Source organism: Heteronotia binoei, chromosome 9 (genome assembly GCF_032191835.1).
Source record: "Heteronotia binoei isolate CCM8104 ecotype False Entrance Well chromosome 9, APGP_CSIRO_Hbin_v1, whole genome shotgun sequence".
Lineage (NCBI taxonomy): Eukaryota > Metazoa > Chordata > Lepidosauria > Squamata > Gekkonidae > Heteronotia > Heteronotia binoei.
Window position 1 is genome coordinate 9230502 of NC_083231.1, and position 21120 is coordinate 9251621.

A 21120-nucleotide genomic window follows, 5' to 3' on the forward strand; every position below is an offset into this window, starting at 1 on the left:
GGAGGCCTTCCTACCAGCCGGAGGCAGGGCTGTCCGTCATCTGTAGCTATGTGCAGGGATGCTGGGAACCCTGGGATATGTAGTTCTCATTGATTATGGTGGCCCTGTGTTCTGTGGCAAGCGTGCATGGCGACCAGAGGTGGGGGGGTGCATTTCTCATGGTCTCCAGTATCCCTACACGAGGCTGCAAGCATCTAAGACTTCTCTGTATCGTTTTCTTCTTATCTCCCGCCACTTTTGAGAACTTTAGAGACTGGCAGATCAGGCTCATGGGACGATTGCGGGCCTGAAACGGAACCCTTTCTGGTCGAGCCTTCAGAGAGGTTTGGATCTGACCAGGGGTCATTTTGTAGAAAAATAGGTGGCGGAGCTCATTAGCATAACTCATTAGCATACGTCACCCCTCCCAGCCAAAAGCAACCCGATGCAAGAAAGGAGAACCCCGGGCGAGTGAGGCCTGCTTGGGTTGGCTAGAGATCCAGCCAGTCCAAACAGGCCTCGCTCACCTGGGGCTCTGCTTGGCCACCCCTCCCCCCCACAGTCAAAAGGCCAGCAAGCCACCTGCCACTCAAAATCATATAAGAAGTGGGGAAAGGGTGGCGTGGGCTTCTCCAGGGGTTAATGAGGGCTGCTGGGGGCGTGGCAAAGCCCCTGGTGGCTGGCTGGCTGCCCGCTCTCCTAATCCAGGAATTGTTATGCAGCTGTACCTACTGTTCAGTGGACAAGGTAGGTGGGGAGGAAGAGGGGGAACCCTCAGAAAGGTTCAGGAGTTGCGCTTCTATGAGCTCCTGCTGAATCCGAGGCCTGGATCTGACCCAAAAGAGAAAATAATCTTTTTAAAATCCAACATTTACACTTTTTTGTTATTTGGCGCATCCATCACTAAATCCAACAGAGTGCTACGCGCGCTTAATTCACATTGAAAATTGAGTGACAGTAGCTCTGTGCTGGTTTGTATCCGTTGTGGGGGGAGAACCAAACACTTGTGTGTGCCATGTTTTTCATTCTCTTCTGCAAGGAACGTCATCATTTCCCAGGGGTTCTGCATTATATCTGTTCCCGTATTTTAGAAAAATCACCTGCTCTCCAGTGCTGCTGTGTTACAACCGGCAGTGCTTCTGCTGCAAACTAATAACGCCCTTGGACTCGTAGCTCTTCATGTTTTTTTCTGTTTGAGATCAAGGTCCATCACTAAAAAGTCTCTAACTGAAGGGTTAAGCGGCTGCACTCGGGAACTCCCTTAAATCTCTTGCTAGGTTGCCTTTAATTCCGTGGAGGTTTTCTTACCCCAAATATTGTTGCATGAAATTTGCCAGTATGGTAATTTGCTAAACATGATAACGTAATTTTAAAAAGAGAGAGAGAGAGATCGTTTTCCTGAAGTTCACAATAATCGCGATTGATTTGGAAAGTAATTGGTGGTTTGTTTTTTTAAAAAAAATGGTATTAAACGAGGGGGATCGAATTAAATGTAGGGCAGAAACCGTTACACAGTCTGACGGGGTTGAATTGTAGGCGATCCTGGATGCCCACTTACACATTGTTTTTGTTGGCTGGATTAGGTTTTGAGCCGGTGGTGATAGAAAATGTGTTAGAAGGTGATGAGCTCCGTACAGATCTCGTGGCAGTGGCAACTAAAATCCAGGATCTGGGGGCTGATAATGTTCTCTGTGTGCATTCTACCACATCATGTTTTGCTCCGAGGGTGCCCGACAGGTAAATAAAAATCCACGTCCGAATCTTTTGGTAGCTGTAATCTCGTACTGGGAGTTGGTGAAGCTTCTGGCGGTGATTGGCTGGGCTTCTGTGACGTCGCAGGAGGTGGGGAAGGAAGGAGAGTCCCTGGCTGCGGTTGGCTGAGCTGCTCAGATAAATAAGCAGAACTGAGGCAGGCGGGAAAACTGACGTCGCTGAGGGCAGGGAGGGAAACCATCGCCTCAGAAGAGCTGGGAGAGGGTCCTGAGGAGGCAGCCTGTCAGCGGAGACACACTGAAAGGCTGGCAGAAGGAGCTTCACTGGGAGAGGAAAAGGGAGAAAAGGAGCTCTACAACAGTGGCCTTCAACCTTTTTGGCACGAGGGACCGGTTTTGTGGAAGACAGTTTTTCCATGGACTGGTGCGGGGAGGGATGGCATTGGGGGTTTTGCTGCCAAAGGCTGCCCCCCCCAACTGCACTCCATCCCTTCCCCCCATGGGGGTCTTTAAACGGGGGGCAGAGGCTGGGGCTGTTTCTGCCACCTCCCCGCTAGGTGGCAGAAGACCAATCTGCCTCCCCCTCCCGTTTAAAGGCCCCTACCGATCAGCTGACGATTGGGGTCATCTTAATGAGGAGTAGGCTGAGGTCACAGCAGTGCTACCCCTTCTGCCAGCCCAGGACCCAGGTGGTCGAAAGAGGTGGTGCGGCCCGGTTGCTAGCAGGCCACGGACCGGTGGTTGAGGACTCCTGCAGAAGAGAAGCCATGTTGGATCAGGCCGTGGCCCATCCAGCCCAACACTCTGTGTCACATAAGAACATAAGAGAAGCCGTGTTGGATCAGGCCAATGGCCCATCCAGTCCAACACTCTGTGTCACATAAGAACATAAGAGAAGCCATGTTGGATCAGGCCAATGGCCCATCCAGTCCAACACTCTGTGTCACACAGTGGCCAAAAAAACCCAGGTGCCATCAGGAGGTGATGCTAAAGTTATAAGCACGCACATTGGGGTCCAAATACGAAGCCGACTAAAGAAGAAGAATTGCAGATTTCTACCCCACCCTTCTCTCTGAATCAGAGACTCAGAGCGGCTCACCATCTCCTTTATCTTCTCCCCTCACAACAGACACCCTGTGAGGTGGGTGGGGCTGAGAGGGCTCTCACAGCCGCTGCCCTTTCAAGGACAACCTCTGCCAGAGCTATGGCTGACCCAAGGCCATGCTAGCAGGTGCAAGTGGAGGAGTGGGGAATCAAACCCGGTTCTCCCAGATAAGTATCTGCACACTTAACCACTACACCAAACTGACATTCAGAGAGAAGGGTGGGGTATAAATCTGTCTTCTTCTTATGTTGCCTCCAGAATTCAGAGCTTTACTGTGGATGATGTGATTTCCTTTAGTCACCTTTGCTAGTAGCCGCAAATCTGGCTTTTAAAGCCCTTTAAGCTCATGGCTACGATTACGTCCACCGGCAGTGAATTCACTTACTTGCTGGTTTTGTGGTCTCTTTGTCCAGTTCCATCTTACGTTTCTCTGGCACCTGCCAGTTGCTGTGTTCCTCTTGGAAAAGGAAAGGTCCCCTGTGCAAAGCACCAGTCGTTTCTGACTCTGGGGTGACGTTGCTCTCACAACGTTTTCACGGCGGGGTGGTTTGCCATTGCCTTCCCCAGTCATCTACACTTTCCCCCCAGCAAGCCGGGTACTCATTTTACTGACCTCAGAAGGATGGAAGGCTGAGTCAACCTTGAACCGGCTACCTGAACCAGTTTCTGCCGGGATCGAACTCAGGTCGTGAGCAGAGGGCTCCAACTACAGTACTGCAGCTTTAACACTCTGCGCCATGGGGCTCTTGTGTTTCCCTTGACGTGTTTGTAATTAGAAATACAGTCACAAAGTTCAGATTCTGAGCAAGGATTATTTTTTTCTATTATTTACCGTAAGTTGGTTTTGGTTCGTCTAAATGGAATTTGAAATTTATTGCGAATAGATTGATTTGATATAAATTCTTGTCGGTACGTCATAAGAAAGTCTAAGGCAACGACTAATAATTCTGTCTTTATGCCGAAGTTGGGCTGGAGAATTTATTAATACAGATCACAGCATTGCAAATAGAAATGACCTCATCTCAGTCCACAGCCGTTTACCTCCCCTTCCTCTGCTGCTTTCTCCTTTTCCCTCCAATACGTTGTTGTGGCCGGTCGTATTCCCTAGACTATGAATTTAAAATATTCAATAGCGCGAGAAGGGCTTTTTTTATTAAAAAGTCTTCCGTCAAACCCAGAATGGCACACATTCGTCTTTTTTCAATGAGATTTGCAATACCCTTAGAAAATAACTTTTGATATGTTTTATTTTTCTTCCCAACTTTCTGCCTTATTTCCTTAGGCCGGGCTAGCCTGACCTCACCAGATCTCAGAAGCTAAGAAGGGCAGGCTCTGGACAGTTTTGGGGTGGAAGACCTCCAAGGGAGATCAGGGACGTGATGGCAAACCACCTCTGAATGCCTCTTGAAAACCCTACAAGCTCCCCATAACTCAGGGGTGGCCACACTTGCTTAAAGTAAGAGCCACACAGAATAAACGCCCGGCGTTTGAGAGCCGCAAGACGTGAACATCAGAGGTTTGAGAAACACAGGGAGGGAGGAAAATATACGGAGGAGGGAGAGGTGGAAATAAAGCAACTTTAACTTTGCATGCATTCTCCAAGCTGCTGGCTGGCTTGGAGAAGTGATTTAAAGAGAGAAATGCCTTCTCCAAGGTGGCCGATGAGGCAGTGAGGGTTTCAAGAGCCACACAATATGTCTGAAGAAGGAGAATTGCAGATTTCTACCCCGCCCTTCTCTCTGAATCAGAGACTCAGAGCAGCTCACAATCTCCTATATCTTCTCCCCCCCAACAGACACCCTGTGCGGTGGGTGGGGATGAGAGGGCTCTCACAGAAGCTGCCCTTTCAAGGACAACCTCTGCCAGAGCTATGGCTGACCCAAGGCCATTCCAGCAGGTGCAGGTGGAGGAGCGGGGAATCAAACCCGGTTCTCCCAGATAAGAGTCCGCGCAGCACTTCAGCACTACACCAAACTGAAAGAGCCGCATCTGGCTCCCAAGCCACAGTGTGGTCACCGCTGCCATGTCAACTGTGACTTGACCGCACTTTCCACCACTAAGATTTCCTTTAGCATGATTTCTTTCAGCAGGAAAGATGTTAAGCACACACTTTCCCCTCATCGCTTTAGTTCCCATTTTAATTATCAGTCAGGGGAATTATCAGGGGTGGCCAAACTGTGGCTCTTTAATACATACTGCTCGGCTCTCAAAGCCCCCGCTGCCCCATTGGCAGGCAGCTTGGGGAATGCAATTATAGTTCAAGTGGCTTTCTTTCCACCTCTCCCCCATCTATTTGCCTGACTGGCTGCCTGTCTTGTGGCTCTGACATGCATGCCTTGAGGCTCTCAAACTCCTGACATTTATTCTGTGTGGCTCTTACGTTAAACAAGATTGGCCACCCCTGATCTGTATCTTTGCCCAGTTTATGGGGTTTGTGCTTCATAGTTCTACAGAGTGTGCTGAAGCCTGTTTAGTTTGGTAGCTGTAAATGCATCTAGCACTTCTTTGGATTTTGACTTGCATTTGTAACTGTTGTACACCGGAGGTCGCTGGCTGTGTTCTCCAGATGGTAGGGTGCACAGCCGGAGCTATTAGACACCAGCGTGCATCCTCAGGTTCGGTACCGAAATTGATAGAGCTGAGCACTGGCAAACAAAAGTGAGTGGATTTATGATCAGGGCAAGGCTTGAGGAAGCCATGCAGTTCTCGGAAAAGCAAAAAGAGGTTTTGCTCTGTAGCTCTGCTGTGCGACTGAGCAAGCCTTGCAAAGCAAGCTGTGATGCAGAAGGAAGCAAGAGAGAGGGAGAAGGAAGCAGATGACAGCCAGTTGCTCGGGGGCCTGATAGGAACCCTCCGGGGGCCTGATTTGGCCCCCGGGCTGGACGTTTGACAAGCCTGAGCTAGTGTATATCAAATTAACCAGAGGGAGCAAAACATTTGTGCAACAGACCCCCCCCCCCCAAAAAAAAAAAAAAAAAAAAAAGGACTGCAAGCACCAGTCGTTTCCAACTCTGGGGTGACGTTGCTTTCACAGCGTTTTCACAGCAGACTTTTTATGGGGTGGTTTGCCATTGCCTTCCCCAGTCATCTGCACTCCCCCCCCCCCTCCCAGCAAGCTGGGTACTCATTTTACCGACCTCGGAAGGATGGAAGGCTGAGTCAACCTCAAGCCGCCTACCTGAACCCAGCTTTCCCTGGGGATTGAACTCAGGTCATGAGCAGAGCTCGGACTGCAGTACTGCAGCTTCACCACTCTGCACCGCGGGGACTTAACAAGTGAGGGAAATGAGAATGCAGAAAAGCCCTTTCTGAATTTTTTAGCAACATGTAATACACATTTATCTCTTTCCTTCCTACTAGTTCTTCATGTGCTATATTTTGATACTTTTATCTATGTATAAGTAGTTAGTTAATACAATATTACACTAAGGACCTTTGTGTGATTGGATAGTGGAGTAGTTCTTTTTATGAATAAGGTGCCTGTGGGTTCATTAAAGCTTAAGGAACTGTTTCAAGTGCAAATTGTGTGTGCTGCAGGTTCCCTCATCCCATAGTTTTCCTGGCATATCTCCAACATCCAGTTCTGTTATGCTACATAGCCTTTTTGGTGTAGTGAGCCAGTTTGGTGCAGTGGTGCAGCGCGCGGACTCTTTATCTGGAAGAACCGGGTTTGATTCTCCACTCCTCCACTTGCACCTGCTGGAATGGCCTTGGGTCAGCCATAGCTCTGGCAGAGGTTGTCCTTGAAAGGGCAGCTTCTGGGAGAGCCCTCTCAGCCCCACTCACCTCACAGGGTGTCTGTTGCGGGGGGAGAAGATATAGGAGATGGTAAGCCGCTCTGAGACTCTGATTCAGAGAGAAGGGCGGGGTAGAAATCTACAGTCATCTTCTTTTTGCCTATATGGTCCAGGGCAGTGTTCTTACTCCTCCTGCTTCCTTTTTGGGTCTCCTTAGCAAGGCCGACCGTATAAGCACGAGGCACTCTTCTGCCACTCTCACAGAAGTGAGAAACAACCCATACTCCACTGGGGTTAGTTTCCAGAATGTGTTTGAAGCCTGCTGGGTGACTTTAACTTAGGGGGAAGTGAGATTTTAAAAATTATTTTAGTTGCCATCTCACGCAGTTGGATTGAATTTACAGCTGGAAACATTAAAATCTGGTGCGAAGGAATTAAATGAACCGACCATAGAAAGCCTTTTGGCACTCAGTTGTAAATCCAAGCCAACGTTGACTGGAGGCGAAAAGATTAACCAAAACAGTTAGTCATCTGAAGCAGACTGAGGGCAAAGAGTGCTAGATCCTGACTCTTTGTTATTTCCCTGCAGACAGGATCGCTCAGTTACCTTGGCACGGGTACATATTTTCTGCAGATTTCTGTGATCAGACTGTGTTTTGTATGGCCATTTCCCCCTATTCTCATCGATAAACGGCTGCTCCATTATCTCTATCTAAATTCTAACCACTTTGCTGGGCAACTGTGGAGGCAAAACAGTCCATAGTCACAGTTCGTTTAATAAAAATACATATGCCATCCCAAGGAGAGTTAGAGATGGATTTAGAAAGGTCTAACTCTGCTTAGGACCTGGAATCCAGACTTGTTTGTGGATACTTCATATGAACATCTGAAGCTGCTTTCTACTGAATCAGACCCTTGGCCCATCAAAGTCAGTCTTGTCTACTCAGACTGGCAGTGGCTCTCCAGCTGAGGTTTTTCCACGCCTACTTGCCTGGACCCTTTTCAGTTGGATTGAACCTGGGATCTTCTGCTTACCAAGCAGATGCTCTACCATTGAGCCACCGTCTCTCCCCTAATAATACTTGAGCATATGTGAACATATGAAGCTGCCTTCTTCTGAATCAGACCCTGGATCCATCAAAGTCCGTTTTGTCTGCTCAGACTGGCAGCGGCTCTCCAGAGTCCCAAGCTGAGGTTTTTCACGCCTACTTGCCTGGACCCTTTTCAGTTGGAGATGCCGGGAATTGAACCTGGGACCTTCTGCTTACCAAGCGGAACTCACTGAAAATGTCAAGACAGTGTGCGATTGCAATAAAAAAGGCCAACGCCATGCTGGGAATTATTAGGAAGGGAATTGAAAACAAATCAGCCAGTATCATAATCCCCCTGTATAAATCGATGGTGCGGTCTCATTTGGAATACTGTGTGCAATTCTGGTCACCGCACCTCAAAAAGGATATTATAGCACTGGAAAAAGTGCAGAAAAGGGCAACTAGAATGATTAAAGGTTTGGAACACTTTCCCTATGAACATATGAAGCTGCCTTATACTGAATCAGACCCTTGGTCCATCAAAGTCAGTATTGTCTTCTAAGACTGGCAGCGGCTCTGCAGGGTCTCAAGCGGAGGTTTTTCACACCTATTTGCCTGGACCCTTTTTTGGAGTTGCCGGGGATTGAACCTGGGACCTTCTGCTTCCCAAGCAGATGCTCTACCATTGAGCCACCGTCCCTCCCCTGGGTATGTTAGCATAACAGAACTGAAGAAAGGTTAAAACGCTTGGGGCTCTTTAGCTTGGAGAAACGTCAACTGCGGGGTGACATGATAGAGGTTTACAAGATTATGCATGAGATGGAGAAAGTAGAGAAAGAAGTACTTTTCTCCCTTTCTCACTATACAAGAACTCGTGGGCGTTCGATGAAATTGCTGAGCAGTCGGGTTAGAACACATAAAAGGCAGTACTGTGGAATTCACTGCCACAGGAGGTGGTGGCGGCTACAAGCATAGCCAGCTTTAAGAGGGGATTGGATAAAAATATGGAGCAGAGGTCCATCAGTGGCTATTAGCCACAGAATATATATATATGTGTGTGTGTGTGTGTGACTATATGTATGTGTGTGTGTGTGTATGTGTATATACACACACACATATTGGCCACTGTGTGACACAGAGTATTGGACTGGATGGGCCATTGGCCTGATCCAACATGGCTTCTCTTATGTTCTTATGTGACACAGAGTGTTGGACTGGATGGGCCATTGGCCTGATCCAACATGGCTTCTCTTATGTTCTTATGTGACACAGAGCGTTGGACTGGATGGGCCATTGGCCTGATCCAACATGGCTTCTCTTATGTTCTTATGCTCCACCACTGAGGCACTGTCTCTCCTCTATTCACCGCTTCAATCCTGACAGAGACCAATCTTGTCAGATCTTGGAAGCTCCGTGGGGTTAGCCCTAGCCAGTATTTGAATGGGAGACCTCCAAGGAATACCAGGGTTGTAACGCTGAGGCAGGCCATGGCGAACTACCTCTGAAACATCTCTAGTCTTGAAACCCCCACTGGGATGCAGTAAGTCGGCTGCTGTGAGTTGAGGGCACTTCCCACCAGTCCTGAACTTGCTTGCGTGGGCGTTCCTTTAGATCGTCTGCTCTCTAGGGTTGCCAGGTCCAATTCAAGATATATCTGGGAACTTTGAGGGTGGAGCCAGGAGACTTTGGGGGTGGAGCCAGGAGCAAGGGTGTGGCAAGTATGATTGAATTCCAAAGGGAGTTCCGGTTATTACATTTAAAGGGACCGCACACCTTTTCAGTGCCTTCCCTCCATTGGAAATATTGAAGGATCGGGGCGCCTTCTTTTGGGGCTCATAGAATTGGACCCCCTGGTCCAATCTTTCTGAAACGTGGAGGGTGCTTTGAAGAAAGGCACCAGATGCTATGCTGAAAATATGGTGCCTCTACCTCAAAAAACAGCCCCCCCCAGATACCCGCAGATCAATTCTCCATGATACCCTATGGGAATCAGTCTCCATAGGGAATAATGGAGTGCTAGCTGACGCGCCCCCCCCCCTGCTTTCTGATGACCCTGAGACAGGTGGAGCACCTCCAAACTGGGGGATCCCCTGCCCCCACCTGGGGAGTGATGATACAATCAGGGAGAATTATGGGGAGACAGCAAACCAAACAAATACCGTGATACAATAACGAAAAAACCATCAAATTCACTTATACAAATTTATCAGAAAATACCATAAATATAGTGATCTCAATCACAATCACTTTGACTTTGTAGGGTGGTGTATTTGTATAAGTGCATTTGATGGTTTTTTCGTTACTGTATCATGGTATTTGTTTGGTTTGCTCCCGCCTGGGGATTGGCAACCCTATCAGCTCGGTGTATATTTCTTCAAAAGATATCTTCAGAGATATCCAGCACGTGCTCTTATGTGGTGAGGCGTCCTTGTGAGCATTCCGAAGAATCCACGACTTCTACAATACAGATTTGATAGCTATAGATGTTTCTTGTTAGCATGGCAAGCAATTAGGATTTTTTTTGGGGGGGGGGGTGTCTCTGCTTGTCATTTCACTTTCCCCTTTCCCGAACCAGCTCTTTTCCCTTTTCCATACCAGCTCTCCTGACTTTGTCAGTGCCAAAAAAGCTTTATATGCTCAGTTCATTTAATTTCTTTGTACCCACAACATACAGCGGATGACCTCAAAGAAGCTGTTTTATTGCAAAGGAACTTCAAGAACAGAATGGAAAGGGAAACGGCAGAATTGCAAATCAGTATAAAACGTGGACAGGGAATCCCGTGGACTCTTGCTTTCGTCTGTTTTTACTTTCTCCTGGGACACTGCTGTTGTCGATCCCCTGTACCCAAATGTCAATTTTTTCCCCCTTTGCAGACTAGAAGAACTGGCAGAAATTTGCATGAAGCACGACGTCCCTCACATTGTCAACAACGCGTACGGAGTCCAGTCTTCCAAATGCATGCACCTCATTCAGCAGGTAAAAGGTGTTTTTCGTCCAGGGCAGGCCTCATGCTTGAGTCCCTGCAGCAAACAGAAATCTCTGGGCATGCTGGCTTGTAGGGAAAGCCTGGCTTCCAAACAGCTTAGGAGAGCCTGTATATTCTCCTTCCCTCGTCCGTCTTGCAGCCAGGCTACGCCTCGCGTGAACAGAATTTTTTTTTAAAAAAAGTGGAGTACAGGAGAGAGAAAAAGGAAGGGGGAAATACAAATTCATCAGTAATTTTCAAACATTATGAAGATATTGGATTTATATCCTGCCCTCTGCTCCGAATCTCAGAGCGGCTCACAATCTCCTTTCCCTTCCTCCCCCACAACAGACACCCTGTGAGGTGGGTGGGGCTGAGAGGGCTCTCACAGCAGCTGCCCTTTCAAGGACAACCTCTGCCAGAGCTATGGCTGACCCAAGGCCATGCCAGCAGGTGCAAGCGGAGGAGTGGGGAATCAAACCCGGTTCTCCCAGATAAGAGTCCGCACACTTAACCACTACACCAAACTAGCTCTCTTTGAATAGTAAAAAAGGTAAAAGTAGTCCCCTGTGCAAGCACCACTCGTTTCCGACTCTGGGGTGCTGTCGCATCATGTCGTTTTCATGGCAGGTTTTTTTTTACGGGGTTGTTTGCCATTACCTTCCCCAGTTATCTACACTTTCCTCCCAGCAAGCTGAGTACTCATTTAACTAACCTTGGAAGGATGGAAGGCTGAGTCAACCTCGAGCCGGCTACCTGAACCCCTCTTCCGCCGGGATCGAACATGGGTCATGAGCAGAGAGCTCGGACTGCAGTACTGCAGCTTTCAGTACAATATTATAACTAGAACAAGTAAGGTTTACTGTTTTAGTAAAAATACATATCTCAAATGTGGGAGCAGATAGTGAAACATCGTTGTTGTGGTATTTTGAGGTGAATTATCTCTTGAAAGGAATAAAAACATTCGTAGCTGCAGTATTCTATTAATAATAGAGAGATTACATCCTATGCAGTTAGACAGATTCTTACTCTAAATTTCAATCATCCTAAGAAACTAAATAATATGTTAACCATTTAAGAATTTCTTACTTAATATTTAAATGCTAGTGGAATACTGAATAATAAAAAGAGTTATACCTGTGGTCAGTATTTTTGTCAACTCTGATATAATATACAAATTGTTTCAAGAATCTAGTTATTTAACAATTCTCATAATATGAGTAGTAGGTTTGCCATTTCTGCTGAAATTCTTTCAGTGGTCTTCCGTTTATATAATCCGTCATATCACCTCTCAGCCGCCTCCTCTCCAGGCTAAACATGCCCAGCTCCTTCAACCTTTCTACATAGGACTTGGTCTCCAATCCCCTCTATAGGACAGCCTTTCAAGGTCTTGAAGATGGGGATCCTATCACCTCTCAGCTGCCTCCTCTCCAGGCTAAACATCCCCAGCTCCTTCAGGCTTTCCTCATAGAACTTGGTCTCCAGACCCCTCTATAGGACAGCCCTTCAAGGACTTGAAGATGGTGATCCTATCACCTCTCAGCCGCCTCCTCTCCAGGCTAAACATGCCCAGCGCCTTCAACCTTTCCTCATAGGACTTGGTCTCCAGACCCCTCACCATCTTCATTGCCCTCCTCTGGACCCGTTCCAGCTTGTCTATATCCTTCTTAAAATGCGGTGCCCCAAACTGAACACAAGAGTCCAGGTGAGGTCTTACCAGAGCAGAGTAAAGCGATACCATCACATCACGTGATCTGGACACTATACTTCTGTTCATACAGCCCAAAATTGCATTTGCCTTTTTAGCCACCGCATCACACTGCTAACTCATGTTCAGCGTTTGGTCCACAAAGACCCCTAGATCGTTTTCTCACAGACTACTGCTTAGTGTCCAAATAAAAAGGCCGAATAAAAAGACAGGTCTTTAACTGATGCTTAATCTGAGATTTCTTTTAAACCTTGGCTTCGGAACCCTTCCCATCTGATCACTTCCGCTTCCGGTCTTTTGTGCAAATTTTCCTTGACCGTGTTTGTTGGAATAATTAGAGCCCCCCCCCCTCCCCGAAGAGTGTGCCGAGTGCTTTTCCAACCCAGGTCCTTGCACTACGAGGCAGACTGCCTCTCCTAGCCCCTCTGAGAGCCAGAAGCTGCCCCAAGACGGTCCTTTTGAGGCAGTGCTCGGGGGAGGAAGCATGGGTCCTCCACGCCGGTTCCTAGTTTTGCAAACCACCGTTTGCGGGGAGCAAGTGCGGTTTCTGTGCCAGGCTGGAGCCAGGGAAGTCTTCACACTGGGGAACGGTTCCATAGATAATGGAGCAGCCAGCACAAGGCACACAGAAGTGAGAGAAGATTCGGGCGCGTAGCCCTGTTGCTCTGAAGCAGCAAAACAAAGTTTGGGTCCAGGGGTACTTTTAGAAGAAGATGACTGCAGGTTTATACCCCGCCCTTCTCTCTGAATCAGAGACTCGGAGCGGCTTACAGTCTCCTCCATCTTCTCCCCCCACAACAGACACCCTGTGAGGTGGGTGGGGCTGAGAGGGCTCTCACAGCAGCTGCCCTTTCAAGGACAACTCCTGCAAGAGCTCTGGCTGACCCAAGGCCATCCCAGCAGGTGCAAGTGGAGGAGCAGGGAATCAAAGCCGGTTCTCCCAGATAAGTGACTGCACACTTAACCACTACACCAAACTGGCTCCAACAAAGTGTCTTTCTGGGTATAAGCTTTCATGTGCATGCAATCCAATACAGTCCTGTAAGCAGATACTTTGGGGAGGGACGGTGGCTCACTGGTAGAGCATCTGCTTGGGAAGCAGAAGGTCCCAGGTTCAATCCCTGGCATCTCCCAAAAAGGGTCCAGGCAAATAGGTGTGAAAAACCTCAGCTTGAGACCCTGGAGAGCCGCTGCCAGTCTGAGAAGACAAGACTGACTTTGATGGACCCAGGGTCTGATTCAGTATAAGGCAGCTTCATATGTTCATATGTACTTGCCCTGACCTGGGTAGCCCAGGCTAACCTGATCTCAGGCTTCGTTTGGGGCAGGAGCTCACAGGAGCGGAGCTCCAGAACCTCTACATTCTATTGTGCTCTTTCTTTCTTAAACCTCGCCCCCCCCAAAAAAACTTGCTTCTGGGCTCCATTGTGTCAAGCATGCGGGTTCAATGAGGAGTCAAAGTTGATACAAAGGCTATGTTTATTGATAGACCGATACTTTGGTGTAACAGGTTCTTGAGAGTAATACTGAACACACATTGATACAATACTTTTAATGCCTACTTCAAAGGGATTCCAAGGGATGGGGCTGCGGGGTCGCACTCACACATAAACTATCATAAATGTCTACATTCCCATAGCGTTATCAGGACCGTGTCCTTGCTTTCGCCAGATGTCTCTTACTCCCTTACAGGAATGTATGGGAAGGTGCTGATTACTTGGTTTCAGTCCTCACTACTTCTAATTATGAGCCATAAAGCAAGAAGGGGGGGTGAAGGGAAAGAATAACAAGCTAGCAAAGTCGGATCCTCCATGATACTTCACAGACCAGGTTAGGCAGGACCCCTAAACAATCAGTTATCAACGGAATTTCACCATGCTTGACACATTGTTCAAACTCCCTGGGATAATTTTGCTTACCCTTAAGATTTGACAAACTCCCTAATGTTTTCCCCCTCAAAGCATGGGGGAAATAACCAAAACATACGAAGCAGACGGATGGAAATTTTCCTCGTGCCACCGTGGCCACATAGGAGAAGGTCATTTTAAAAGTATGATGGCACTAAGGTTCCATTTTGACAGTTATCATTCCAGAAGCATTTTCAGGTAGATGCTGAGCTGATCACCTTCCGGTGGTGTCAGGGGTGTGTGGCGTATGCAAGCAAGTTGTGCAAATGTGTCATGCTAATGAGCTCCGGCACCTCTTTTTCTGCAAGATGACCCTGGCCTGATCTCATCGGATTTCGGAAGCTAAGCAGGCTCAGCCTTGGCTAGTAGATAGATGGGAGACCTCCTAGGAGTACCAGGGTTGCAAGGCAGAGGCAGGCAATGGCAAACCATCTCTGAACATCTCTTGCCTTGAAAACCCTATGGCAGGAATGTCAAACATGCGGCCCATGGGCCAAATCAGGCCCTCAGATGGCTCCTATCACGCCCCCGGGCAACTGGCTGTTGTCTTCTTCCTCCTCCTTATCTCTTGCTTCCTTCAGCATAACAGTTTACTTTGCAAGGTTTGCTAAATCACACAGGAGCTACAGAGCAGAGTCTCTATTTTCTCCATTGGCTGAGGCTCCTCCCTTGGGGAGGAAGGGGGGAGAGGCAGAGGTTGCTTTGCCAGGCTGTCTCAATCGCACAGCAGAACTACTGAATCAAGCCTCTCTTCCATCTATTGGCTGAGGTTCCTCTCCCCACCCCACCCCCCGGCTTCCTGGGGAAGGAAGAAAAGAGCCAGAGCTTTCTTTGCCCAGTCCCCTGGATCCCATGGGAGAGATACAAAATAAGCACCTTTAAGATCAATGACTGCTAATGTTTTGAGCGTGTTTTATTTTAAGGGTGTTTTTTAAAAAAAATAAAAATCTTTTAATTGTGTTGGTCTGCGTCCTTTATAAAGTGAATATTTATACACTTTATAAAGTGTATTCTTAATTATTAACTGGTTTTTATAATGTTTAAATGCTTTTATTGTTGAATTTAAAGTTTTTATCTATTATTGTACATGTATAAAAGGTTGTTAGCCGCCCTGAGCCGCCTAGGCGGGGAGGGCGGGATACAAATAAAATTTATTATTATTATTATTATATTTCTGCCACCTAATCTTAAATAGGTACACATGTGACCCAGCCCAGCCTGACACGGCCCATCCCGACAAGGCCTCATTTATGTCAGATCCGGCCCTCCTGACAAATGAGTTCGACACCCCTGCCCTGTGGGGTCACCATAAGTCAGCTGAAACCTGACAGCAAAAAAAAAAAGAAGATGGTTGGGAAGCTAGGTCCAAGTGGGCAGCCGTGGTGGTCTGAAGCAGTAGGACATAGTAGGAGCAGGCCTTGGATTCAGCAGGAGCTCACAGGAGCGCAGCCCCTGGACCTTTCTGAGGGTTCCCCCTCCTCCTCCTCCCCGCCTCCCTTGTCCATCGAAGAGGAGGTGCAGCTGCAGAACAATCCCTGGATGGGCTCCACCACCGGTTTTTCTACAAAACGACCCCTAAGTAGGAGTCCAGCTGCACCTTGAAGACCAACAATGCTTTATTCAGAACGTAAGCTTTTGTGTGCTCTCTAAGCACACTTCATCAGACGAGGAGTCAGGAGCAGTGAGCAGAGCTACATAGAGCTGGTAGGCTATATTTTATCACACACACACGGCTTTTTTTGTAGAAAAGCCCAGCAGGAACTCATTTGCATATTAGGCCACACACCCCTACTATCACCATTGTTTCACACTGGGCTTTTTTTGTAGAAAAAGCCCAGCAGGGGTTCATTTGCATATTAGGCCACACCCCCTGACACCAAGCTAGCCAGAACTGCATTCCTGCTTAAAAAAAAGCCACACACACACATATATATATATAAAGAGAGAGAGAGAGAGAGAGAGATAGATAGATAGATAGATAGATAGATAGATAGATAGATAGATAGATAGATAGATAGATATCAATGTTCCTTCTAAACTGTGGAGTCCTGTGATCAAAAATGCTACTTTGTGAGCTCCTGGCATTAAAGTTGCGAGCTCCTGCATCAATTAGCTTGCTCTGTGGCCATTTTTCCTAAGCTAGGACAAAAATGTGTGAGCCGGAGTCTAAAAAAACTGTGAGCTAGCTCACACTAACTCAGCTTAGAGGGACTATATATGCTATAATGAGGACCTACCAGCTCTCTGTAGCTCTGCTCACTGTACCCGATTCCTCATCTGATGGAGTGCGCTTAGAGCACACAAAAGCTGACATTCCGAATAAAACTTGGTGGGTTGCGACTTGACTCCTCCTTTGTTCTGCAGTTGGGAAGAGGGAGACTTGCCCCCCCCCCCCAGAGTGATGACAGGCAGTGTGCGTTCCCTGCGCGTGGTTTCTGTGCCCAACGCCACCCCTTTGGCCTCAGTGCTGGGGAGAGAGGCGCACCGACGCTTGTGAAGACGCACGAATTAGAGAAATGACTCACACACTTTCTCCCCTAGCCGCGGCCAAATTAACATTTTTATTGTAGATGAAAGCTTCATTATTAGAGCGAAAGTATCCCGGTCGAAATGGCGAAGGACAGTTTAACTCCCTGCGTCACTTATAATGGGAATCATAAATCATTTCTAATGATAGCCTTGTGGGGAAATACTACAGGAGCACTGCGGGTACAGTAGTCCGTTGGGCTGCGCACTGTTTTCAGGCTAGCTCCTGTGGTTTTTTTTTCCTTATGATGTATGTTTAAACATTCAGAGGGGTCACCTTTACTTTGAACTCCCTCACTTTGGGCTGGAGGAAATAGATTTATTCCGTTGACGAGGAAACTTTTTCACCCGGGCGTGTTTGTCTGTGCAGCTTTTTTTTTTAAAATAAAAAAGATCGCCCTCGCTACAGCGACGCCCTGTGGTTTCAAGCGAAGACGTGTTGCTACTGAAGAACTTAGATTTCCTAACGGATTGATGGGAACCCACCTTTGAGAATCGGGGAGATGGATATCGAATGATGTATGTCAGCCGGGGCTACACTGTGCGTCAGCAGTTAACCTCTCTTGGGGCTATAACATCTTAGCCCATGTCATGCGGTGGAATCACATTCGATGAGGCTGTGTGTTTGTCAAAAGGTCAAGGTGCGAGCGCCAGTCGTTTCCAAATCTGGGTCGCAAAGCCAGTTCCAAAGCCGGTTCTCCCAGATAAGAGAGCTCTGGCTCACCCAAGGCCATTCCAGCAGCTGCAAGTGGAGGAACAGGGAATCAAACCCAGTTCTCCCAGATAAGAGAGCTCTGGCTCACCCAAGGCCATTCCAGCAGCTGCAAGTGGAGGAACAGGGAATCAAACCTGGTTCTCCCAGATAAGAGAGCTCTGGCTCACCCAAGGCCATTCCAGCAGCTGCAAGTGGAGGAGCGGGGAATCAAACCCGGTTCTCCCAGATAAGAGAGCTATGACTGACCCAAGGCCATTCCAGCAGCTGCAAGTGGAGGAGCGGGGAATCAAACCCAGGTCGCATCACGGTGTTTTCACGGCAGACTTTTTTTGCGGGGCGGTTTGCCATCGCCTTCCCCACTCATCTACGCTTTCCCCCCCAGCAAGCTGGGGACTCAGTTGACCGACCTCAGAAGGATAGAAGGCTGAGTCAACCCTTTTTTTTAAAAAACAATTTTATTATACTGTAATATATTGTATCCGTGTATCATCCTTTATCATTAAATGTTAGTACACATATATAACTGAGTCACCCTTGAGCCGGCTACCTGAACCCAGCTTCCACCGCCATCGAACTCACGTCACGAGCAGAGAGCTCGGACTGCAGTACTGCAGCTTTACCAGAGTGTATGTTAAGTGCCATCAGGGTCCCCAAAAAACCTCCTATCGTTAATAGCCTTGCTGTGGTCTTGCGAAACGAGGGCTGCGGCTTCTTGGACGGAGTCAAATGTTTATGTTGTTTTAATTTTATGTTTAATTTTATTATATTTATATCCCGCCCTCCCCTAACAGGCTCAGGGCGGCTGGCACCAATTAAAATAGCATACAATTACATGATTGCAAAAAAATCACAATATTATTAAAACGTCTCAAACAGATACACTTTTAATCCCTAGATGGCGTTGTTATCACTTCGTGATTTGCGCTGTTTGCGGCGATGTTATCGGGTGTTATTGAGCGCATTGCGTTTCTATTTGGGTCGGATTAAGATATTAATGCTGTGGGGCGGTGAAATACTGGACGGCTCCGCTAGGTGTTAAAAACCCGTTTAAGCAGTTCTGTCTTGCAGGCCCTGTGGAATTGCGGCAAGTCCCGCAGGGCCCTGATGTTTTTAGGGAGAGCATTCCGGAGGGTAGGGGCAGCCACCGAAAAGGCTCTTGCTCTGGTAGTGGTTAGCTAACTGTTGTTAGCTGCTCTGGGCCCGTTTGCGGAGGGCGGGATATAAATATGATAAAATAAATAACATAAAAATAAGTATTTATTTCTTTATTGACACATTTATACTCTGCCTTTCCTCCTGACTCAAGGCAGCTTACAAAAAGATGTCTTCAAGTTAAAATCAATGTAAAATAGCACTGCAACCGGTTCATAACGCAGCTAGATAGACCGTGTCGCTCTTAAACTCAGTCGGGTTCTGTTCTGCCTTTTCAGGGAGCGCGAAGAGGCCGGATCGATGCTTTTGTGCAGAGCCTGGACAAGAATTTTATGGTTCCTGTAGGTGGCGCCATCATCGCTGGCTTCAATGACGCCTTTATTCAGGAGATCAGCAAAATGTACCCAGGTATGCACCGCTGCATTTTTTTATTTATTTGTTTTAATGGCTTTTTCTTCAGGGAGACGTCCCTAAAAGCAGAACCTCGGGTAGCTTATTCTTTTGTACAGGGAACGAGTCGTCGTTAGCAAACGATGCGTCCCTTCTTGTCTCCCCCCAGGAAGAGCGTCTGCCTCCCCTTCGTTAGACGTTCTCGTGACGTTGCTGGCCTTGGGAACAAAGGGGTACCAACAGCTGCTGAAAGAAAGAAAGGTAGAGTGCCGAAATTAACTGATGGCAAATTGTAACGTTGTCAGAAACAAGTGAGCTGTGAGATCCTCATAGGTTTGCAGAGCTCCAGTCGTGGGCTTGCTGCTTGCAGAGTTCTGTATCTCCCACTTATATGCGTGCGAGAGAGTGCGATTTTTTAATGGGTTACCCCAGCCAAAAAGAAGACCGTAGATTTGTACCCCGCCCTTCTCTCTGAATCAGAGTTTCAGAGTGGCTCCCAATCTCCTTTATCTTCTTTCGTCACAACAGACAGCCTGTGAGGTGGGTGGGGCTGAGAGAGCTCTGACAGAAGCCACTCTTTCAAGGACAACTCTGCAAGAGCTATGGCTGACCCAAGGCCATTCCAGCAGCTGCAAGTGGAGGAGTGGGGAATCAAAGCCGGTTCTCCCAGATAAGAGAGCTGTGGCTGACCCAAGGCCATTCCAGCAGGTGCAAGTGGAGGAGGGGGGAATCAAACCCGGTTCTCCCAGAGAAGAGAGCTATGGCTGACCCAAGGCCATTCCAGCAGCTGCAAGTGGAGGAGTGGGGAATCAAACCCAGTTCTCCCAGATAAGAGAGCTATGGCTGACCCAAGACCATTCCAGCAGCTGCAAGTGGAGGAGTGGGGAAGCAAACCCGGTTCTCCCAGATAAGAGAGCTATGACTGACCCAGGGCCATTCCAGCAGCTGCAAGTGGAGGAGTGGGGAATCAAACCCGGTTCTCCCAGATAAGAGAGCTCTGGCTGACCCAAGGCCATTCCAGCAGCTGCAAGTGGAGGAGCGGGGAATCAAACCCGGTTCCCCCAGAGAAGAGTCTGCACACTTAACCACCACACCAAGCTAATAGAAACAGAGTGCACAATGGTATCATTCCAAAACCATCCCCCACTCTTCCCCCCCGGTCTGTGGAAAAATTGTCTTCCACAAAACCGGTCCCTGGGTGCCAAAAAGGCTAGGGATCGCTGCTCTGGAGGATGGACTTGGTGGCGTACTCCAGGGGTGGCCAACAGTAGCTCTCCAGATGTTTTTTGCCTACAGCTCCCATCAGCCTGAGCCATGCTGGCTGGGGCTGAGGGGAGTTGTAGGCAAAAAACGTCTGGAGAGCTCCCATTGGCCACCCCTGGCATCCTCCAGTGAGCTCCCTGCCCTGTCCAGGCTCCATCCCCAAAGTTCCAGGAGTTCCCCAGCCAGGATCTGGCATTCCTGCTCTCCATCCCCCACCGGTGGCCAGGGGGCTCCTGGGAAGCCTTGGGGCTCAACGGCAGTCCGATAACGGGACTGTCAGGCCCTGAACTTCCAAAGCCACAATGCCCAGCACCAGAGAATCATAGAGTCGGAAGGGTCCTCCAGGGTCATCGAGACCCACTCCCTGCGCCATGCAGGAAACTCACAAATGAAAAGGTAAGGGTAGTCCCCTGTGCAACCACCAGTCGTTTCCGACCCTGGAGTGACGTCACATCATGACGTTTTCATCGCGGGCTTTTACGGGGTGGTTTGCCAGAGTGGTAAAGCTGCAGTATTGCAGTCGGAGCCCTCTGCTCACGACCTGTTCACGACCCTGCGGAGCCCTCTGCTCACGACCCTGCGGAAACTGGTTTCAGGTAGCTGGCTCCAGGTTGACTCAGCCTTCCATCTTCCGAGGTCGGTAAAATGAGTCCCCAGCTTGCTGGGGGGAAAGCGTAGATGACTGGGGAAGGCAATGGCAAACCACCCCGTCAAAAGTCTGCCGTGAAAACGTCGTGAAAGCAACGGCACCCCAGAGTCGGAAACAACTGGTGCTTGCACAGGGGTCCTTTCCTTGCCTTGCCATTGCCTTCCCCAGTCATCTACGCTTTCCCCCCAAGCAGACTGGGGGACTCATTTTACCGACCTCAGAAGTATGGAAGGCTGAGTCAACCTTGAGTCGGCTACCTGAACCCAGCTTCCGCCAGGAT

The 21120-nt window shown here is 48.4% G+C and overlaps 1 protein-coding gene across 1 annotated transcript in view; it reads left to right on the plus strand.

Annotated features, from left to right (window-relative positions):
- The window catches only part of SEPSECS (Sep (O-phosphoserine) tRNA:Sec (selenocysteine) tRNA synthase), a 57759-nt gene that overhangs the window by 20656 nt on the left and 15983 nt on the right, over positions 1-21120 (plus strand). Inside the window, exons 5-8 of the mRNA XM_060246217.1 lie at positions 1563-1716; positions 10439-10541; positions 18817-18946; positions 19098-19189. Of these exons, the coding sequence (XP_060102200.1) occupies positions 1563-1716; positions 10439-10541; positions 18817-18946; positions 19098-19189 (479 nt within the window). The remainder of the gene's footprint in view (positions 1-1562; positions 1717-10438; positions 10542-18816; positions 18947-19097; positions 19190-21120) is intronic.